The 22,352-nt window shown below is 39.8% G+C and overlaps 1 protein-coding gene across 1 annotated transcript; it reads right to left on the bottom strand.

Annotated features, from left to right (window-relative positions):
- Nucleotides 1-1,474: 1,474 nt before the first annotated feature.
- Nucleotides 1,475-20,785, bottom strand: CLTRN (collectrin, amino acid transport regulator). Its single transcript, XM_062574395.1, has 6 exons — nt 20,719-20,785; nt 20,273-20,331; nt 14,487-14,572; nt 8,123-8,239; nt 5,161-5,355; nt 1,475-1,631 (listed from the first exon to the last, which is right to left on the bottom strand). Exons 1-6 carry the CDS (start codon nt 20,783-20,785, stop codon nt 1,475-1,477), a joined length of 681 nt encoding a protein of 226 aa, XP_062430379.1.
- Nucleotides 20,786-22,352: the final 1,567 nt, after the last annotated feature.

Raw genomic sequence — 22,352 nt, 5'->3', positions numbered from 1 at the left:
CCAAAATGCTAAAGGGTTTGTACCCTGGGGGACAAGAAGTCTTTGTACCCTTCAGGACACTGGAGGGTCCTTTGCAAGGAGCTTTTATCCTCTTTCTATTGTGGGTAGAGTCTGAATGCATAGAACAATGTCAATAAATAAATGGGTCTTCTGATTTGCCTCCAAACATGACATTGGAAACAGTATGGCTAATGGTTAAATCCTACCCCAAGTGATTTGGGCAGCTGTTTGGTGACTGCTTTTTGCTTCAGCATATTGCCATTCTCCACGTGCAATTAGCCATACATACAACTCTTCTTTACTTGGGCTTAGTCCTTTTTGTCTGAAATCAGTAAGAATTTTAAAACAGATTTAAATGGGAACAGGATTAGGACATGGGTAGCACAGACTATACGTATGGCTGGTTTCTCACAGAGTAATCCAATAACGCAACTTAGGGCTTGGTATGATTTGGTGCCCTGAGCTTCCAGTCATATAAATAGAAGTCTGAATGGTCCCTGCCTGCTCACTACGGCCTTCATGCATCCATACAGGTAGGATGCATGAAGCCCAGTGCTGCTGCTTCAAGCATCAAAGCTTTTGGAAAGCTATACAGCTTTAAAATCCAGCTTCAAACATTAAAAGTTCAGCTGACCCTGGGTATGCCTTTCCTTTGGAAATCTCTTCCAGTTTTAATATTAATAAATGTGAAGAAGAGTTTTCAAATAGCTGCAAACTGCTCTTATAGATTTAATAATAGTTGGACCATCAACCACAGACTATACCTTTGGAAAATCTCCCCTTTGTGTCTTACACCTTTTTCAAACTTTTCCAATTTTTACTTTCCTGATCATGTAATCTGTGACTTTGACTGCCAAGAGAGAAACATGTTTAATACCAAATCTTTGGCAGTTCAAAAGCTCTAGATGGTCCAGATGATACTTTTTAACTTGCTTTTACAGAGCCTAGAAAGCTTGACTTTTTTTCATCATAAGTTAAAACGTCTATGCACTTATCTATATTCCAGCCAAAGCCACACAGCTGATCAGCACATAGAAATCAGTTTACAGAGAAACTTTCGTATATGGCTTAATAAAAAAGCCCAGCAAGAATGGATGATGATAGATGATCTCTTCCATGACATTCAGGAATAATGCAGTTTCATATTTATAAATGGGGAAAAAAACAATAGGCATATTTAAATAAGCATTAAAATTAAACGCCTGACACAAGGCAGGTTTCAACCCTGTTCTACCACACATCATTTGGAAATCTTTAATGGATATCGTTTGAGGTCTTCTCATTTGCTTTGCTCATGAACAAAAGCTTTGTAATGAAGGTTCAAGTGTATGTGTTATCAGCAAAAGCTTCTCTCAAGGGAAATTAAGCGAAAGGAGTATTTTTCTTGTCTTCATACTTGACATTCAGCAGTAGTGACGAGATAAAGTAGGCGTAGGAGTTTTTCAAAAACAAACCAGCTAGGAATGGCAGCATTTCATAAGGACGTGAACCGTTCGTCATCTGCTGTATGGACTCCATTAACGTGGCCTGCTTTTAAATCCAGTGTTTCGCAAGGAATCCCATTTTCTAATGTTACTGTCACTTCGCATTTTTCTTCTAAATTTTCTGTCTCTGATGACTCTTTATTCTTTCTAAAAACAAAGAAGAGAAAATCATCTTATTCTATTGGCCTGCAGCACTCTACCAAAAGTCCACAAAAAGAAAACTGCATGTTTAGTCAGAACTTTATAGTGGGTTATGTATGGAGAGGCATAATCTGGTGCAGAGACTTAGCAGTATAATTTGCTCTTACACTGACTTTAGCTGCATAGCTCACAATGACCGATATGTGCAAGAGCAGGCATCCACCTGCACAGGCAGAGTGTAAATGCCTCTTTGCTGCTGCAAACGTATCACTGGAAGTGGGAGGACCGCAGACTGGAAGCCCTAGTTTCATAGTTCAAATCAGGATTGGGAGTCAGAAAACCTAGACTAAATACACTGTAAATATGTTGCAAAACCTTCGGTTTCTTGTTCTGTAAAATAACTTGAAGGGGAGAAAAAACTTGCTGCAAGAGAAAAACAGAAAAAATCTTTGAATTTGTTTTTCCTTGAAGTCAAGAAAGACTGCACTACTCATCTAGTCTGACCCTATTATACATTTCATAGATTTCGCTCAGTGATGTGGATAAATTAAAACATACTTTTTAGAAACAGAGCAGCTTATTCCTTGATAATTTTCTTGGGGTCAGGGACTCTTATTGCTACAAATTTGAATTTCCAATTCAAACTTCATTAACAGTCACCTTCCTACCCCCTATCTTACTATACTGTTGTACTCTAGATTAAACAATTGCAGGGCTTTCACTTTTCCAGGCTTCTATTCTCACTGCAACCACATTAAAACAGCTGCTGAACAAAATAATCCAAAACTAAAACAGTGAGTAGATGTAACACAGGAATATCAGTCAGCATGTCACAATGTTCTTTTAATTCCAGATTTTTTCTGACCTTGAGATCTCCTAGTTCATAGTTGAAAAAACCTGCTGTACCTTACAGTCTGCAGCATCAGCAGCTTTGGAGGATAAGAAACTCAAAGGTCAGCTCCACTGCTTCTTCCTATCTGCAACACAGACTGTAACAACCTGACTCAGGACAATCATAGCAACCTGACTCAGTATGATTGCTAATAATAATATTAAGAATAATAAAATGTTATTGGCCTTTAGGAGATTCTCGGCTCGCTGAAAATAAATGTGGGGGTGGTAATGAAAACCTTTGACCTCTGGCTGTCATATCTGCTCTTACAGCAGTAAAAGGAGAGTTCTTTAATGCAAGCCTTAGTGTGGAGGAATAATATAAAATAAGATAATAGGGAACAGATTCAAAACAAATAAGAGGAGTAGTAGATATGTGGAACTTGTTGCTGTTGTAGTTCAGAGGAGTTAAAAAATTGAGTCCCAGGAGAGACTCAACAATTTAATGGAAGAGAAATCTATTGTTTGTGGGTTACTCCACATATAAACCTCAAATCTAGCTCTTCCCAAGGCAAATATTTATGGCCTCTGAAGCAGACAGGATTCGGGAGGCAGAGGTGGACTTCAGCCTCACCCAGCACAGCCAGTAGAGAGGATGGCCCTGCCCTGGCTATGTGCCAAGTCTATTAGCAAGGAGGGAGATGCCATGTTGCTGTGATGACAGAGGAACAAACACACAGCACTGGGAGACAGAGTGTCTGATCCAGCTTGCTGTAAAGTCAATGGCTACAATTACATGGAGCTGGATCAGACCTTTTAATAGAACTTGAAGCTGCAGGCATTTGTGGCTTGGATTTTTACACGTAGGCACAGTGAAGACCTAATTAAGAAAATCTTCCAGTTCAAGAAATGACATATGAGTCTAACTCACTAGTGAAACTCTATTATAGGCCAATTGTGTGCTTCCCTGCTACTCTGAGCACAAAAACGCCAAATTTACGAATAATCAACACTGTCCTTGGGTCTGGATTTCCAACACAGCTTACCAGGCAACAGAGCTGCCACTAAGTCAGCTCTGGTCAGGTTTCCAGGAAAACTCATTACTGAGTGTGCTGAACTCTTTTGACAACCTGGTCATGTCCCTGAAGAAGGGATGAGCACTTTAGAAACCCTGTTCTCTGATGTATAGCCCTTCTTTGAGAAGCCAAATAGTCCAGACCATATCCTTCACCTCTGCAGTCTTTGCAACACTATATAGAACAATTATACATTTATTTTACTTCTCTCTTACCCCACACCCCACGCCACTGAACTGAAAGAAGAATTTGAATTCAATAATAGATGAACCCGTTCTTAAGAAATACAACAAAGGCAGAGTAGGAAAACAGAGTGAAAGGAGAAAAGGAGCATAACAGAGGTAAAAGGACAACAGGAGCACAAAACAGGAAGGGTGAAAAACGCCCAGTGGCCATAGATGGACAGCAGCAGGGGCATGTTACTGGTATTCTGGAGATAAGAGCATACAGTTTATATCATATTGATGGGAACTGTTTAGGCTTAGCTGAGTTAAATTTAAAAACAGAAACAAATACTGTCTTTTCAGCCTAATATAAAGCACAAAGGATTATTTTAGCCAGAAAATCATGACTATTTAATACAACTTATTTATATTACGCTCATGTGAAATGTTCAAAGACCCCTTAGAGCTAGGTGCTCTACAGGTATACAGAACCTTGACACTACACAGACACACAGAGGACAAGTATAGGTTTTCTGGAAGCAACATTATCCTCTAGTTTTACAGAAGAGGCTGCCTAAATTCAAGGGATTAAATGGCTCAGCCCAGACCACGTCAAAGGTCGTGGCAGGACTTAAACTATACGCAGATCTAAAGTATCTGTCTAGCCTCGTTCCCCACAACAGCATCTCTCATCTATTGCTTGCTGAGTTTTGTATTTTAAACACTAAAAGGGCTTTCACAAAATCACACAACTCTTCTGAATCCAAAATATTACTGAAAGGATTCAGATTTTTTGAGGTGTTTTATCTTTGTCTTTTAAGGTGATGAGGATGCAGAACTGAAAAAATCTCAGCAACATATTGCTTTTCACACATGAATCCATTACAGTGAGAGATCTTGACCTGAACTTCTGAAGGGCTGGGTCCTTTGGGTTCGGCAGGTCATGAATGGTAGGTGAGGCCATGTACTGTTTCATTGAGCGGGATCTCTTCATCTATACTTTATTGTTTCCTCTACCTAGGCTCCTCAACAGACAGTAGCAAAATATTTTTAGCTCCGACAGCTTTTTTTTATTACTGCCCTGGATGGATAGCCTTCTCCTCTATGGGAGTTTGGCTGGTCTGTGAGAAGCAGCTCACCTACTATGCTCTAAACCTTGAGAAGACTGGCAGCAAATCTCTTTTTAAAGCTTTAACTTCTATGCAGGTGATCTCTAGGATCATGTTCTTATCCTACCGGCTTCCTCACTATCCCCCAACAGTACTAAGGCAACTACTTCATGGTTCAAAATTTTAACCCCCATATTTGGAAAAGGACATAACGACAGAATGAATATCTTTAGCTATGGAGGGGGGGAGAACTACAGCTACAGTTTCTCTGAGGCTGATCTGAAAAGCAAAACCACCCTAGTTCACTTAATTCACCAGTATTCAGTTAAAACAAAAGAAAAGCTAAGCTCCTTACTTCTTGCGCTGCTGAATCCCTGAAACAACGAGGAAAACAATTCCAGCCACAGTGAGACAAAGAACAACACCAAACACGATAAGCCAGACAGGTGTGGAGGGTTCAACAGGTGGTGATAAGGTTGAGGATATCTTCAGAAACTGCAGTGTTTTGTCATTCAGTAGGAAGGCACTGTTGATTCTGTCCCGGTTCATCCTTCATAAAAACAGAAGACACATCACAGCTCTTTAGAACAGTATTTAAAACTAAAAAGGGATAGAAGGAAAAAAATAATTTCCATGTAAGTGCCACAAGTCTAGCAAGGCTGAATTTGATCGAGCATGCTGATGGTAGGATAACATGGACCTTCACTTTCACATAGCCCATCAGTAATCCATATACACTGACCCACTTGCAAGGTTTTGGGCAGTAGAATTTCATATGTCTGTTTCATTTCATCTGAAAACTTGAGAAATACAGATGAGACCTGAAGTACAGTATCATTACTTGCTTATGTTTTGGACCATGTGCTGAAGACATAACAGGCTGTCATCTCTGAGGGTGGCTCTGTTACTTAGCTCATGCAGCATCCATAACGGTATGGGAGAGGTAGACAATATCCTACATTCATCAGAAAGTTTGCACATCACCGGTTCCTCACACTGAACCGTCCTGCCTGCTATATGCCTGTGTACCTGCTCCTGTTGGTATAGTTCTTCTTAGATTCATGAGGCACAGGTTAAGGTTTGCTCCACAAGAATTCACCCTCACTGCCAACATGCCCTTCTGCCCAGCAGGATGCAGCTAAAAGGATTTGTGCTTTGTACATTTTTTCCATTATGAGAAACTGTAAGTCTGAGAAATATTCTTTTTAATATGAGTAACACAACTGTTACCAATGATCTCTCTTCAGTGGATATATTCCCCCACATTTATTACTTCTGAACATTTCCTGTTATTTCTGTATCTGAATCTAAGTAGCCATGAAAGGCTGCAGTCATAACTTCCATTAGCTTTTGCAAAATGTTAGAAATTTTTGAGAAAATGTATTACATACATAGGCTTTGAGAGATTCTTTTTGATGGCAGTCATATCATCTATAGCAGCTTTCTTGCATACAATTCAATCTACTTACCATACAGCAAGTATTTCCTAGGAATAGATATATGGGAGATACAGATAAGATTTTGCAAATTCCTTCAAAAATCATAGCGTTTGACTACCGCTTAAACAGGAAGTTTTTAGTCTTGATGGAAAGCTAGCATTCCTGGTGAGGACCGAAAGCCGTGACATATTAAAAGACTCGTTATATAGTAAGCCTTTCTTGACTTACTTAAAGTGATTTCCATCCTTATTGATACAAATGGATTGTTGTGAATAGTTGAAAAAAATGAGCATTGTTCACCTTCATCTAATGGCCGGAGTTACAGAACTATATGCTGAAGCACATGCAGATACCTACAGGTGCATTTTGTGTTTGTATATGCACAAATATATCTTGTGTATTTCTACACAAAATCCTGGGACTCATACATGGAATTGGGAGAGTTTGCTTTCTCTTTTTGTTCTCTGTTTGTAGAGAACTTTGCACACTAAAATGCTGGTCCACGAGTAGCTCACATGCTACTGCAGAATAAAGAATTAGAATAATGGTTTAGTGTGGAAGCCTGAAATCAGAAGCAATAGAATAAAAAGTATTGTAGTTTTACATAATATTTTATTTCTTGTTTCTAAGTTAGGCAGGAATTTGAACTTTTAATAAATCGAAGGTTCTCTTTTTCTGGAGAAAAACAACAGTTAAAAACCAAAACAAACATGCTATAATAACACCCAATTTCTGTGGCAAACAGGGCATATAAAAGACTTAAATAAATCAGTTTATGCTACTCAACGTATCAAAGAATAACAGAAGTGCAAAAAAATCCCACATTCCAGTACTCTTAGCGAGTTTCAGTGAATAAATAATCTGCTTCCCCCACTAATGCTATGCAGCTATTGTTTGGTGTCTCTGTAGGAAATAATTTAATCTGCTCATAAGCTTAAAAGTTAATCTTTCTAAAAGAACGCATACTCATTCATCAGGAATTAGGCATTATACCTCCATAGAGATAACACAATTTTCAAAACAAAGTACAGAATGTCTAAAAACAAAGAGGTCTGTTTTCCAGTCGGCGCTTGAGGAAATGTATGTGAGTTATGCTGCTTGTGGGAGTCATCCCTGTAAATCCCTTATGCTGGGCTGGCAGGCCTCCGAAGTCAGATTACCTATTTTTCTTTTCCCTTCTTTAGCTCTCCATTTTTTGTTTTTGTTAGCTACAGAATGTGATATTTAGTGGAAAGTGCACTGATTTGTACCACATGGTACTTTGCACAAGTAATGCTCAGCTACTACAGTGACCACACTCTGAAAAGAGCTGGTATGAAAAGAATGTGAGTATAAGATTATTCAAGCCAGGCTGGGATGGAGCCAACTCTGAGTTTTCCTCATCTGAAAGCTGACTTCTAAATTAAGTCAGATGAACTGTGCCTCAGAAGCACCTATACCTCTCCATCAGATGGTCATTAGTCCCAGTGAAGAGGTGTCTGCACATGCAATTTAAGTTAAATGAAACAAACCCCACCCCAAAATGGTGCAATTCAGTCACCTGAGGGAAAAGGCTCTGTCACTGAGACACGAAACATCTGGATGTGTGTGCCACACAATAGACAGCAAATAGGGACTGGATTTTATTTGAGGCTCCACCAGTAAGAGAAACTCCTTCCGAAGTCACAGTCCCAAGGCTCACAGACTTTGAATTCTGTGGGACTGTTAAAAGTCCTCCTAACCTCAAACGCATGAAGGAGTCCTGACCTCTTGGCGTGCTGACTGCTTGGTTTAGTTCATCATTAAAGAGGCAGAGGGCTCATTCACACAAGGCCCTCAGAGAGAAAGCATCTTCCTCAGTGAGCAGGGAAGGAAAGGCTGCAGAAACAGGGGCTGTACCTGATGGCTGCCTCTACCTCACTTCCAGGAACAGTTGTCACGTTTCTGGTAGAATCGGTGACCACAAACCAAAAGGACACTCGATCGGTCACGTTGCAGAGCAGCACGTTGGAAATTCTGCGGATAGAAGAACGGAAGGAATTACTGAAATACTGCAGGTGTTCTTAAAATACTGCTTTCATCTAAAAGGGAAAAAAGTCTTGCTTTCAAAAAAGAAATTGTTAACGCCTGAGGAAGAAACACCAATCACAGCACTTCCCATTTTCCAACATGATAAAAAAGTAAGCTTATTGAAACTGAACTTGAGTCTTCAAATGAATTTTTGAATCTGTCACAAGCTTGCTTGATCTCGGACATATACCTAGTGTAATTGAATGCAAAATTATATATTTGCCTCTTAATCATCAGGGCCATGACAAAAGCTGGCTAACAGTTTAACAGCTAATACCACAATGACTCAGGCATGGTGGATTCCTCATATAATTTCAAAGTGAGCTCAGTCTTTCTGCAAGGTACATTCGCTGGAAGAGGAGACAGAGTCAGCAGGAGGCGGGGGAAAGCAAAGAACTGATGTTATTCTCTTTGACATCTTGCTGCACAGAGTCAGGCACAGCATAGAGACAAAAGGCTAAATTTAGACATCATATTGGCACTGGTCTACGCCTTTAAGGTTATGCTGTGACATATATGTTTTAAATGATTGCTCAGCTTTATGTGAAGTTAGTAGTGGAAGATCCAGGGGTATGCAGCTATTCATGGCATATTATGTTAAAGTGTATGGAATGCCTTTACAATGCCTCTTTTCAGATTCTTATAAATTTGTAATCTACCATTAACAAATGATGGAACCATCATTAGAAATTCCTCATGGAATGATATTATCATGGGCATTTAAACCAGAACAGTGAAGGCTAATACATTTATATCGTAAATACAACAGTGGCTGAGAAAAGATGGTGCCTCTATGTTTTTTTTTAATCTGTTCCTATTGTATTCATGCAACTAAGGAACAAAACACCCAAACACATGTAATACAGGAGTTGTCTAAAGTGGCAATTATTACAGCTTTGCAAGGAATATGCAACATAAAAGGACAGCCAAAGCCATATGAATGAAATGAGAGATAGTGAGAGAGAGAGAAAAATGAGAAAATTTCATTCTACTTTATTGACAAAAATCCCAAAGAATTTGGCTCAGGATTCAGATTTACTGGTTATGCCTACACAGTGAGCAGATATTCTGGAAGCCCAAGATCAAGAGTCAAGATGAATCTTATTTTCAGGGAACAGCCTGAAACTGGCTCACCTCTGCACAAGGTCTGCCTGGCCACAAGCAAGGCAGAGCTGCCTTGTCCTGACAGACCCCACTTGGGATGATTCACCCCAAGAATACAGGTATTACTGGCTGTCCTGGGGAGGGAAACCTTGCTGTGACCCCAGGACGAACCCAGCACCTCTTTTAATTAACTACTGTGATGTTTACGAACATCCTTACTAACTAGTATCGTTCCTTTGAAGGTTTGGCCTGTCCGTCTCAGAAAAGCAAGTTTTAAGATTTCTTCTCCACCCTCTATTTTTTCCCCAGGGTGACATAGTCCCTGCTGCAAGCAATTACCTGCCACAGAGCTCCGTGCTGTAGTGCCATCTGCTGGCTCATTAGAAATGTCGTTAAGTGACTGCTCGCAACACCTCAGCAGAGAGTAAAGGCAGGAAATTATGTAAGGGAGCAAATATTGCCAATAAATGCATATTCTCCATCCAGAAAAGAGGAGATAATTTTTAAGGCAGGATGAGCAATGGCTTGTTCAGAGCAGTTCATGCTGGGTATTTTGAGAAAATGTTTTATTTATTGTTGAATGCTATTTTTGGGGTAGTGTTTAGGATGGCAGAGTGTTTGGGTAGAGCAACCTTTCTTTTTACAAAGAAGATATGTATTCCATGGAGATGATATGCAATAAAATGGAAAACAATGATTTTGCAAAGCTGACCTACTCCAATTTGTTTGGAACGTGTCAATTTTGCAAATAGAAAGAATTTTCATAGAAAGGGAAAAGCTATCCTCTGGGATTAAAAAAAAAATCACATCAATTTGCTGGCAACAGTCAGAAAATTAAAGCAGATTTATTCCTCCTAAAATAAAGGCAAGGCACAAAATTTACAGGAAAGGAAAAAAAAAAACTACTTTTGGCTGGTGGCTGACAGATTCTTGCTGATTTCACAGAATATCTAAAGTTGTATCTGCAGAGGAAGTTTTTATCTGGAGAATTTACTGCACTGGGACCTGAATCTTCATACCACTGCAGTTCTCTAGAGCTGGAATTTCAGGGGCACGCTCAAAAATGGGTCCATCACACCGTGATGCTCTCTACAGCTTCACAGAGTCAAAGACACTCCTTGAGGAGGGGTCTTCCCTACAGTGTCAAGGCAGTTGGTATGGGATATGGTAGTTGGTCTATAGCACTAACAGGTACTGGCATTGAATCAGTTGGGCAGCAAAGCTCTCACACTAAGTTATGTAAATTTTGCCTCCGTTCTGCTTCCCGTTGTGTCTAAAATCCTTGCTTGATTATAAGCGTCAAAAACCTGGCTTCACTGCCACTTTTTCATCAGCAGATTCTGAATGCTGCAAATCCTTTCAGGCTCCAGAAAGAATAATACTGCTTTTCACAGGAAGTTCAGAGGGGATTGAGTAAACCCCAGTGCAACAAGCACCAACGTGACAATCGCTTTGTAGCAGATAGGAAATTTTTCTCCCTGTTGTATTTTCACATAGGCTTGATTCACAGCATGCAGAACCACTGCAAGGCTTCGCACCCTCCAGTTCTTGCCATGGGGAATGATAGGGGACATCATCAGAATGACAAGATCCCAGACTAAGTCAGCATAAGACAGTTAAAGTCCTAAATTGCATTTTCTTTAATATAGACAGGTAAACATCACTGGGTAGAAGGCAGGAAACCCTGACGGTCTCTTCGCCTAGAACACTGTCATTGTTGCTTATGCAGATTTAGAGGGTTGTTTAGGGATAAGAGTTGCCAGGAACTCAGATGGAGCTAGATGCATGCAGCAGCTGTCACGAGCAGGAGAACCACAAGCCTCACGGCCAGAGTGCCCATCTTGACCTCTCCAGAATGCATCAGATCTCTTCCAGCTGTCTGCTGTGCAGCTGCTCCTACAAAAGGAAAGTTTATTTTCTTCCTTTTTGAATAGGAGCCACAGGCTCACCTTGACACCTGGCTTTAACTCCAGGAATGTATATTTGTTATTCCAAATGGTCATCATATTTTTAGTATTTGAAAGAGCTTTTTTAGGGAGACAGAAAATATTTATGAATTTTATCTGGTGAGGAAAACTGCAGCCTTCTTACACATAGGACAGTGAGGAGAAAGATTCTGTTACTTGAATGAAAGTAAATGAGCTCACATTCTTTCTTCTCTAAAGATTAACTAGTCTCAGGCCCAAAAGAGATGCATTTTATTTCAAATTAGTCACAGATTAGAGAAACGAGGCTTACCAACACAGCCTATAGAGGTTCATTTTTTAACACTGAGAGATCAAAGGTTGGTTTATGTGGTTCATGAATGTATATAATGAGAATAAATGAAAAGGCCATACATGGAGCAGGAAATAAGGGATTTATATTTCTTTACTGATGAAGAAATCTTAATTTTATCTGTTTTGATAATCATTGAGTAATTTGAGGTTTCACACAATCTTGGCAATTTGACATATCTTTCAAACATTAAACGCAGCTCCATAATTTATTAAATTTTAGTTCAGAAATTAACTCTAGAGAAACTGGGATGTTACATGCAATCCTGCCCATTCTGAGTTGGACTGTTCAGTGGTGATAAAAAGGCAACAACAGCATCAATTCCTGTTTCCAGCAGCACATTCAAAAGCTTGTCACCACATGCTGGCTTTTATCCAGCTTCGGGAGCTTAACAGAAGGTGACATCTGAATCTCATCAACGACGGGACAGGCTGCAGCAATAGCTATGTTGATCCACTAGACAAATCGCTGCCTGAATCCTGATCCAGCTCACTAAAGTTAACGGTATTTAGTCTCAAGTAAGAGAATCAGTTATGGCTGTTCCTGCAGGGCTGAGCGTGTGCTAGAAATTAATTAGATGCTGAAGGAGGGGGTTGTCACATCCAGGTTATCACCCTGGGCAGAGCTTACCACCAGGGTTACGCGACCGCGCAGCTCCTGTGTGCAGGAGCTAGTAGCTGTGTGCTACTGCATCCTCTTGAATGTGGAGTGCTCCCAAACCTCCATACCCACTGCAGAGACGATGGGAGATGGACTGTACTCCTTCCTCTGTACCTGGCTCCTTCTCTCACGCTGTGCTAGCAGCCTGCCACAAAGGTAGGGAAAATTGGAGAGTAATCCCTGGACAGGTTATTTGGGGTATATTGAGAAGTTTGTATAGTTCTCCCTCATAGCAGAGAGGGGATTCTAGCATCCCTTGAGATTTGGGAGCAATCTACAAATAGGAAACTCCAGAGCCTGTTACCCTGTAGGACGTATCAGACCTCAGAGTTGTACAGCTACACTTCGGCTGACATGCTATCTAAATCTGACCCCCAAAGGTATCTAAAAATCCTAGAAAAGTTATCAGTTATACCTTCAATTATACCCCCCAGAAGTTATACCCCACCAGAAAGCCCAACACTGTCTTCAAAGCAGGAAAAAGATATCCACATCTAATCTAGCCAGAAATACTATACTGATTCCTCCCTTAACAAAATTAGTAGCATACAGTTACTGATTTGTGGAACCTCACCTCCAAACTGGAGCAAAACTGACATTATCATATCTATCCATAGGGAAAAGTGTCTTTGTAGGAAACTGAACTAAGTGAGCACACATTCAGGGATTTCACAAGATGGATACACCTAATTTCCATTATTTTAACTTCTGTCATACTAGCTTGATTTCTTTTTTCATTTCTACACCAAGCTTTCTAATATTATTTGAATCTGCAGAGAGCCATGGTGCTTGAAAAAGGATAAAGTTCACTGGCTTCTAACACAGGTTCTTCAAAGTGCCAAAGCACCATGACTTTGAAAGGGAGGAAGAGAACAATAAAAAGCAGTGCCTGAGACTAAAATAAATGCACAAAAGTGAATCTTTCTGGATTGAAGATTGGATTAAAACTTTCCTGAGTTGAAAACTTGAGAAAAAAAAATAGATAATCACCTTTAATTAGCTTGTATCTTAAAGTCATTTTCACTGTCTCTTGATGAAAAATCATGCTTTTAGAATGTCAAAACATACTTGTCTGTTTTTGTAAAGCTTGATAAAATGGCGCTCTTGCTCAAAGAAATTTGATTCTGAGGAATCAAAATGAAACACTAAGGAACCAAGCACTTCTGTTACATGAATGGGGAGAGCACCTTCTACCTAAGAAAAAGTGCTGCAGCCACAGGTAGCATCATATGACTCAAGTTAACTAATATCTTTGCAAATGTGGAATATGTTTCTTCTGATGCAATGCCAGCCTGAAGCAGTTTTTCTTGCAATTCCGTTGAAAACCTTATCCTCATTAGCCTACCAGAATTGTAAAACCTTTCTTTTAAGATTGAAAAACAATATGAAAATAATAGGCCTATACAAATACACTGATAACGTTTCTTGTTTAAGAAAGAGAGGAACATACTGAAGTTACAGTTTGCTGAATGGTCTGTCTGTCTAGTATCCAATTTCATAAGCAGCAAAGATCAGAAGCCTGAGAAGAATATTCAATACCTTAGGGCAGATTTAATCCCACACTCAATTAGTGGCTAATTTATATCCTGAACTGCAACATCTGAAACTTCCTGATGTGAGGCAGTTTAGCAGCTGTAATATTAGGGACAGATATTCCCTAGCATAACACAGCACTAGCGCAGCTATCCATTTTCCAGTTCTCTGAGCCAGCCCACCTTCAGCACACTGTTGAAGCCACATGTTAAGTAAATGTTCATCAAAGCTGCCCATTCAAGGATCTGTATTGCACTGCTGACCTTACTAGTCTGCCCCTTCACCTCCGCCCGGTCTGGTCTCCAGAAGATAGTTGGGATACCAACTTCAGAAGGTATCATGTCTTACTGCTAGACTCTGCTAGACTAAATTCACACAGTCCCACTGAGGTCCACAGCTGTGTCAGTCAGTATCAACAGGGAGATGGGTCCAGAGAATGAACACTGCCTTGGACAGAGAGTGTGATGTTTAACATATATCTGGGTTTCAAAGAAATATACTGGAACAGTTTGTTTTTAGAAGCTGTTTATACAATTTTTTACAGTTCAGTAGAGCAGAGAATGGTCCACTGCGTGCAGCGCTGTTAGTATGTATAGAGGAAATCAGAGTAGATGCTTACTGAGTTGTACTCTGGCTGGAATATCTTCTCATTGCAAAAGCCACCATTGCTTTGAAGAGGTATTCCTCATTTGCATCCCAGGCATACTATAAAGAAAGATGGAAAATAATCAGTTTCAGCACTAGTGCTAACAGTACAGAGGGGAAAAGAATCAACGAACTTCAAATGTAAAATTGACTTAGAATATGAATAAATTTACTGCCTGTGCCCTGAAAATAACTCCCTGACTGTTGTTTAGTGTGCACAAAGGACTTTTCCTAACAGCTGCTGTAAAGTGCAATAGGAAGGGTACAGAAAGTTGTAACTTTTCCAGAAATTGAATGAATTGAATATTTCTGAAAGATGACCAAACTGGAGATGTGAATTTTCTCTTATCAAAGACTAGACATATGAACAGAATTATCCCCACACTGCTGCATCCATGGCTTTGCTTCTTTTGATGGATGAACTGTGTTAAGAACAAGATTTAAATCCACTCTCCAAGCCCACTTGTTTCTGCCCCCCTAAAAAAGGCAGCTGAAGGCAGTTCCTGGGAGCTAGATGTCAGAACATCAGGAAATAAAATGTTATTTCCTGGCCTTATTGCTGCATACTGTTCTTGGAACAAGAAGACAGACTCAACCATTGTGCAGATTACTACATCACGTTTGAAACAAAAGAAAGAAAATAGCGTCCTTACTGCTTCAATAAGAAGTAAAATACAGGCTCCAAAAATTTTTCTGTGTTGTTCTGATGAAAAGTCATGCTTTCATAAGTTCAGGTTTCTGAGAAAGCTTTATGAGGTTCCCCTGAGCTTTTACTCCCATAGGCAATTCTAGAGACCTGTAAGAACTGCACCTATTACATTTTTATAATAAGAGCCATGACTGAGGCAGACTGAATGAATTTCCACTTTAAACAGACTACAAAGATTAATAGTTTCTTGGAACGATATTAATGGAGGTTAGAGGCAACTTTCTCCAGTCAGTCAGAACACACATCTAATCTTTAACTTTCAATATTAAAAAAATCCAAGCTATAATTGTCTAAAGAAGAAACCCAGCAGTGTGGATACTTAATCCTGTTGACAACTTAGATCTACTTTTTCATGGGTCTTTCTAACACACTCAAAAAAACAGCAATATATATCAAAAAGCAGTAGACTAGACAGCACTGAAAATGTTAAATCTTAATTCTATTTTCTAAATTCTGATTTTGGATGCATGGAGCTGCAGCCTCTCCCTAGAAAGATGGAATCCAGCTTCCAGACACCATCCCTCCTTTTGTTCTGACATCATATAGACTGGGGACCTAAATCAGAAAGAAAGCAGACATTTAAAGTGCAAAAAGTCATACTGATCATATTCATCATCTCGAAACAAATGAGTTATGAAATGGGTTGAGCTACAGTAGGACAGGGACAACAAAACTGAGCAAAAGAAGAGCTTGAGTAGCACTAAAATCCTGATTCAGTGCTGAGAATGGGAGTTAGTTACTCACTGTTCTTGCCTTGTGAGTGAAGGAAGGTGTAAACATACTGTGACAATGCATGCCAGTCTGAGAACTTAAACTGAAAAAAATGAGAGACTGTTTGAAAAAAAAAAGCCTACATTTTGTTCTCACTGCAGCAGTGAAAATGTGACAGTAATGACAGCAACTAGTATTAAAAGAAAAAGAGACTGTGTAGTAGAAGAATTAATATAAATGAGAGCCATAAAACTATTCATCATAATTTTAAAGACATCAGTATTCAAGCCACAGAGCACAATTTGCAGCACTAAAAGGAATGATTTTATATATATATATATATATATACATACATGTGATACTATCAACTGAATCCCTACAAGCCATCTGCAGTATTTGAGGAAAGGTCCAAAAGGACAGAAAAAAAAAATCCATTTGTTATCTCATGGATTAAACCAGCTGTAGAGGTAATTGTATCAGTTGCCTTGAAAATGGATAATGATGAAGCACACTCCATTTCGTGCTTACACAGATACAGATGCAATGCAGTGCTACCAACTATATGTACTTGGTATGCTAATGTTCAGTGCAGTACATGTGCATATGCCCATCATGATCAAGTATAAACTTTGCACAATCAGAAACAATGCCGCAGTTGCCTAGAGCTTCTTTAAATCAGAATAACGAAAAGGGTATCTCAGCTACTGGGAAAATAATTTGTAGTGAGGAACTCCAGCCTTACCTTGAAGAACAACTGCTTTAAAAAAAAAGACAGAATAAACAGAAAGCTGTAAGAAATCAGGATAGGAGTGGAGGGGGAGACTGGCAAAGAAAATTGAGCAGCAGTCAGGAGTCTGCCTGAGTGAGGAGAGGGAACTTCAGACTGCCTTCTGGGCAGGAGTGTGAGAAGCCCACCAAAAAAAGATGATCAGATAGGAGAAAGAGGAGAGGTAAGTGGCTGCAAGTGGCTGCAGGCTCTGTATGAACAATAAACTCTGCACATTACTGCATGCAGGAGCATGCACAGGGAAAGCAACATAATGAAGAGGAAGAGTACAGCAAGAGTGCCTTTAAACTAGCAAACAATATTGACTCAATGGGCATGAATTGGCTCAAAATAAATGCTGCCTGAAAATCAGAAGCTAATTTCTAACCAGGATCAGCTGATGATCTAATCATCAGCTTTCTCTAGTCAGAGCAATTGGTACAGAGAAACCTAGCTAGTTTTATAATGGGGCTTTGTCAGCTTCATCTTTATTTTGCAATTGCAAAGCCTGGACTGCAGCTGATGACTTGGGATGTTGCTTCTAGTCTCATGTTCCTGTGAAGTACAGTTATTCATGCACATTTTGTGCTGCCAGAAAGAGAACATTTTAAATATAATTTGCAATCACACTACAAACAGACAATAACTCTGTTATCAACAGAAGCTGATGTCAGGACTATTAATGTATACCGTCTACTTTGCTCTGTGAAGGAACAAACACAAGGACTTCGGCTCTATCGCACTTGCAATTCTCTATATGTTAAGAAAGAGCAGAATTAGACCTAGCCAAGTGTGAAAACCATTCTTAAGTGCCTGTTAGTAAAAGAAGAGGTTGATGAGATAATGGAAGAAAGGTGATAAGCATAGATTGTCAGTGTGGTGAAATGCTGCAGTGATACTCTAATGAAGGCAAAATTTACATTGGTAGAACAAGGTTATGATATTGTAAGATTACCCTGAACAACATGGTCTGAATTCAGTGCTAACCTTGCTTTTAGCAGATGAGGGCTAGGGACCTTCCAAGGTCCCTTCCTTCTATATTTTAAGTAGACTGTCATTCAGACTTCATACAAGTGAACAGGCTTCTACATATAAATGGAACATGCTTCCATGTCCCGTTTGGTAGCAAGACACCAGATGCATACCAGCTTCTCTCCCCTTTGTCCTACACCTTGGAGGTAGCCTGAATATGTGGTCCAGAAGGCAAGCGCAGCTACTTCTTCACCTGGCCTGCAGTTTATGATGGGCTAGCTGCTTGGCTCTTTTGGCTAAACTGAGTGGTGACACTGACAAGCACATGGACTTCCTGGTGGATGATGCTCCTGCTCACTCAAAGCTGCCTTTGGCCCTTTTAGGTTAACTACTTTGCTAGCTGTATGTCTTGGAAGCAGGTAGTAACTATCAGTCATTTCAGAAACCACTCATAAAGCTAACATCATTCTCAGAAAGACTCAGTTGAGGCTTATAGATGCCATGTGTCTTCCCACTGGTCAGCAAATGATGTCTTTGTCAAGTAAACCCATTACCTGCAAGTAAAACAATAACAGCTACATGCTAACTCTGTTTCAGCTGCCCTTTGCAGCTCCACTGTGACAGGAACTGTACAAATACATTAGGTGGCACTCCCTGCCTTGACGTACAGCCTGCGGTGTGAATAAGTGAAAAAATGGTGCCCATCTCTATTCGTTTCACACAAAGTAGATGGCATGCAGAGAACTACACTAAGCCATTTGCTATGCCCCTAATGTACACTGGAGTAATCCTGTCAGTCACAAAGTAAAATGCTCCTGGTGTCAGGGTCTTCTGTTACCAACTGGACTGAGGTGATTTGGAAATGAATGAAATACAATTAAATACCAAAGCATCATACCAAGATATTTTCAGCTGACTTTCCTATTGTGATACAATGACAGTGCTTCCCTTTCCTTTGCTAAAATGGGAAGGAAAGCAAAGTACCCAGAATTCTGAAAACAAAATGAATTTCAGATTGAGAGTAGTTTCAGCACTTGAACTTTTGTAATTTGCAGAGAGCATTGCAATGGCTATAAAGGGAACTATAGCTGTTTGCAGTTAATAGATTGTTCATTATCCATGGAGAATTTTGTATGACATCATACCACTTTCAGTAGGTTGTTGTTCTAAAATGCTGTATTTTCCCACTCTTTGTTGTGTGAAAGAAACTACTATCTATCTACAAAAAAAAAAAAACTAATAAACTCAACAGTTATTGCTTTTTTATAATAAAAGGCACCTTTAAGATTTATGATATGATAATCAACCATTCGCTTTTTATGAAGAAAAACAGAAAAAAAAAACAAATGGTTGATCAAACAACCCCCTTTTAAACAAAGTATTTTAAACAAAGATTAAATCAAAATATTTTGCTGTTATCATCAAGATGAATTTCAGTAATGATTTTGACATATTTTCAGCTGTAGGATTACATACACTATTTTTAATAAATTTTGAAACAATCCAGCCTCATTCAACTGTTTAATTAAAATTTCTCACCCAAGAGAATTGACTTCAATACTAATTTCCACAGACAAATATTTTAACATGTATCCTGAGTATTGCTTCCCAGTTTGTCTGGTTGTAAACTTTCTAGTAGAATTAGGTCCTTGATAAATGTTAATTTAAATTACCTGATATTTCAGAATAATTTTAGGATGGTTTCTAAGGTCAGGGAGAAATCCTCATATCTCCAGTATCTTATAACATATAACCTATGGCTTTTTGTTTCCCAGGTCTTTTAGCATAATCAGGCACTAGACTTCCAGTAGAGGTGACTGTCCAAGACATTTCATATCTGATTTTATGCTGAGCCCTGTAACACATTGCAGATCTGCTCTAAGTATTCAAAACTGCAACGGGTGTACTGAGTTCTGCTATATTTCATAGCACTTTAGATCATGAAGGGCCATTTGGTCATCTAATTACCCAGGCTCTTGTATATCACAGGCCGTTATTAATCATACCAGTACTTCTATAGCAAGCCCAAGGCCTCGAATTAAGCTAAAGCATTTTGGTTCTCATGAGACTAACATGTACATCACAGACAGAGAAGAAAGGGCACTATCCAAGCCCCCACATTAATAGGGAATTGATGAGATATGCCTGAATGATCTCTGCAGATCATGCTTGTCTAAGACCCTGACATAAAATCCCATTTCATAAATATCTAACAATCTTTTCCTGCTTATCTTCCCAGACATGCTTGACTACAATTAGCACTATCAAGCAGAAGTCCTTTTCCCAAAATACAAACTTAGATTTATGCAGCACGTCTCATGCATAAAATGTAAGATCTCTATAGTTTTTCCGGAAATGAAAAAAATAAAAAGAAAATTATACAGAAAAGGCAAGCTTTACATTTCTCTTAAAGGATGTCACTTTAAGCTGAGGACTAGTCCAATGTCAAGAAATAGATGCCTGGATCATGACCTGAGCAAGCTAATACAATTATCATTTCAGAACAAATTGCTTATGCTGCCTTCAGAAATTTTACTGAACAAATTAGTTCTACTTTGGCAGATATTCAGTTAGGAAGAATATGTGAAGATACTTTACTTACTGCATTATCTCCCAAAGCTGTTTTGATACTAAGCCGTACTTTGAAAGCATTCTGTGCATCTGACACAAAGAGAAAGAAAGCAAGCATATATTAAAAACCATCCTAAAAATGGGATTTTACATCATTTACTTCTCTAATTGTTTTACAAACTACAACTTCTAAATTTGTCTTGATAACCTGATTAGGAGAACTGGAAGTAACTAATGTGAACAATTCAACAGCCCTATGGATTCTCAGTGAGGTTTAAGCAGGACCTCTTTAAAATAGGTAAAATCAGCTTCTGTGCTTCATTTGAAAACTCATAAAAGAAGTAAATGTTCAGAATATCAAACTTGAAATGGAGACAAACCAGCTGAAATACCAACCTAAGAAGCTGACAGCTTCATAAGCATAAATTCATAGCTAAATTTACCTAAGGAAGGATGGGAATCAGCTCCAAAACCTACCTGGCTTGCAGAGCTCAGCATGAGCAATGGCAACCACAGAGAAGGCAAGCAGCAAAACCTGTAACATCCTTTCAGTGTGGAAAACCTGAGGCAAAAAGAAATAACTCTCTACTGTAAAGCACTCTTAAACTTTCTGTGACCCAGGATTAAAGCATCAGCAGCACAAGTGAGCAACCAAGTAAAAGGTTTAATAATTAACCCCCATTATTTTAGCTAAAACAAGCACTAGAAACAACCGTCTTCTGTCAGTTATTTATTACTTTTGTCTGTAGGGAAAAAAAGCTACAATAAGTATTTATTCTTTTTTTTCCTTTTTAGAACACTGCAAAACTTTACACAGTGCCACAAGTCAACCATCTTTCTCCTTCAGATACCATTTTAGGCACACACACACCCCGACACAGGTGCCAGAGATAGATAACACAAGGCCAGCCTGCAGCTCCATCAGTACCATAACATTGCCACCCAGGGCATGTGAATTTGAAACGCAGTCGCCTTGGGGCTGTGTCAACAAAATCAGAAGGGGACTACCGCCCAGCCTCCTTAGGAAACAGGCTAGCTCAACAGAAGGCCTTCGAGAAGAAACAAAGGTAAATTAAGATCGGACTTCTCTTTCATCCTCCCAAAAGAAATATTTGACTAGGAGGTCCCAAATCAACTACGCAGTAGAGGGCACCATCACCAGCAATGGTGTGGAGCACTGCCCGTTCTCTGCACCAGGCATGTGCAGGCTGCGTCCGTGCCCAGGAGGAGAGCTGGCCCTCGCGCATAACCCCTGCCCCACAAACAAGACTCCGGATGTGCTCCCTCATCTGTCGCCCAACCCACCCTTCGCCCCGAGCCCATCCAACTCTCCGCACCTGAAGGTGGACCTCGGTGCCCCAACCCTCTGCTGCCCCCACTTGCCCTCAACGCCGGGGGCCGGTGGGTGCTGAGTGTGCTGCACAGCAAACACCAGGGCTGGGAGGTGACTGCTGACCAGCGGCACCCACCCGCATGGAGCAGCATCGCTCACAGGTGCTGGGGACCGTACACCACCACCCCTGCCTGCTGCGTGCCCTTCACACGCACAAGCAAGGCCTCAGCCCAGCCAAGGTTTAGCACTAGCACAAGGCAAGGACATCCTGGGAGGTCCAGCTGAATGAATGGGGCTGCTGTCTAGTCCAGGCACCTGGCCAGAGTTTTCTAGCTAAGATCTCCAGAGCTATATAGCTCGTTCCACAAAAAAAATTGCTGTGACACTGCTTTGAACTCAGAAAAAGTGGTTCCAAAGGCTGACAACTACTTTCTTGTTTTTGGACAATTCTTACGGTAGCAAGTGGTATAAGAAAAAGTGCAGTTAAAGGATTTCACAGGGAAATATGTATGCCTATTGAATAAGGACACATTCATGTTTTGTATATATGACAGACATTGTATACACATGTGCACACACATGTATGGAGATGTCTCAATGACATACTCTATGCTCTTCCCAAAACATTTTCAAAGGCAAAGAAATAAATGCAGAGGAGAAAGAATTCAGAAATTGAAATGTATCGCTTCAAATTCATGACCAGTCTTTGCAATGTAGAGAGCAAAACAGGATTGTTTTATTCCACTGTGCTACTGTACATGCCTTGTAGCCATTTTGA

Source organism: Rhea pennata, chromosome 1 (assembly GCF_028389875.1).
Source record: "Rhea pennata isolate bPtePen1 chromosome 1, bPtePen1.pri, whole genome shotgun sequence".
Lineage (NCBI taxonomy): Eukaryota > Metazoa > Chordata > Aves > Rheiformes > Rheidae > Rhea > Rhea pennata.
This window is presented reverse-complemented; position numbering and strand designations above follow the sequence as displayed.

Bases quoted from the DNA above. Each gene is read 5' to 3' on its own strand.
- CLTRN (XM_062574395.1), bottom strand. From the start codon at position 20,785: ATGTTACAGGTTTTGCTGCTTGCCTTCTCTGTGGTTGCCATTGCTCAT. The intron at 20,332-20,718 runs GTAGGTTTTGGA...TCTTTGTGTCAG, and splicing joins TGCTGAGCTCTGCAAGCCAG to ATGCACAGAATGCTTTCAAA. The intron at 8,240-14,486 runs GTAAGCATCTAC...TTCTATCCGCAG, and splicing joins TCCAGCCAGAGTACAACTCA to AATTTCCAACGTGCTGCTCT.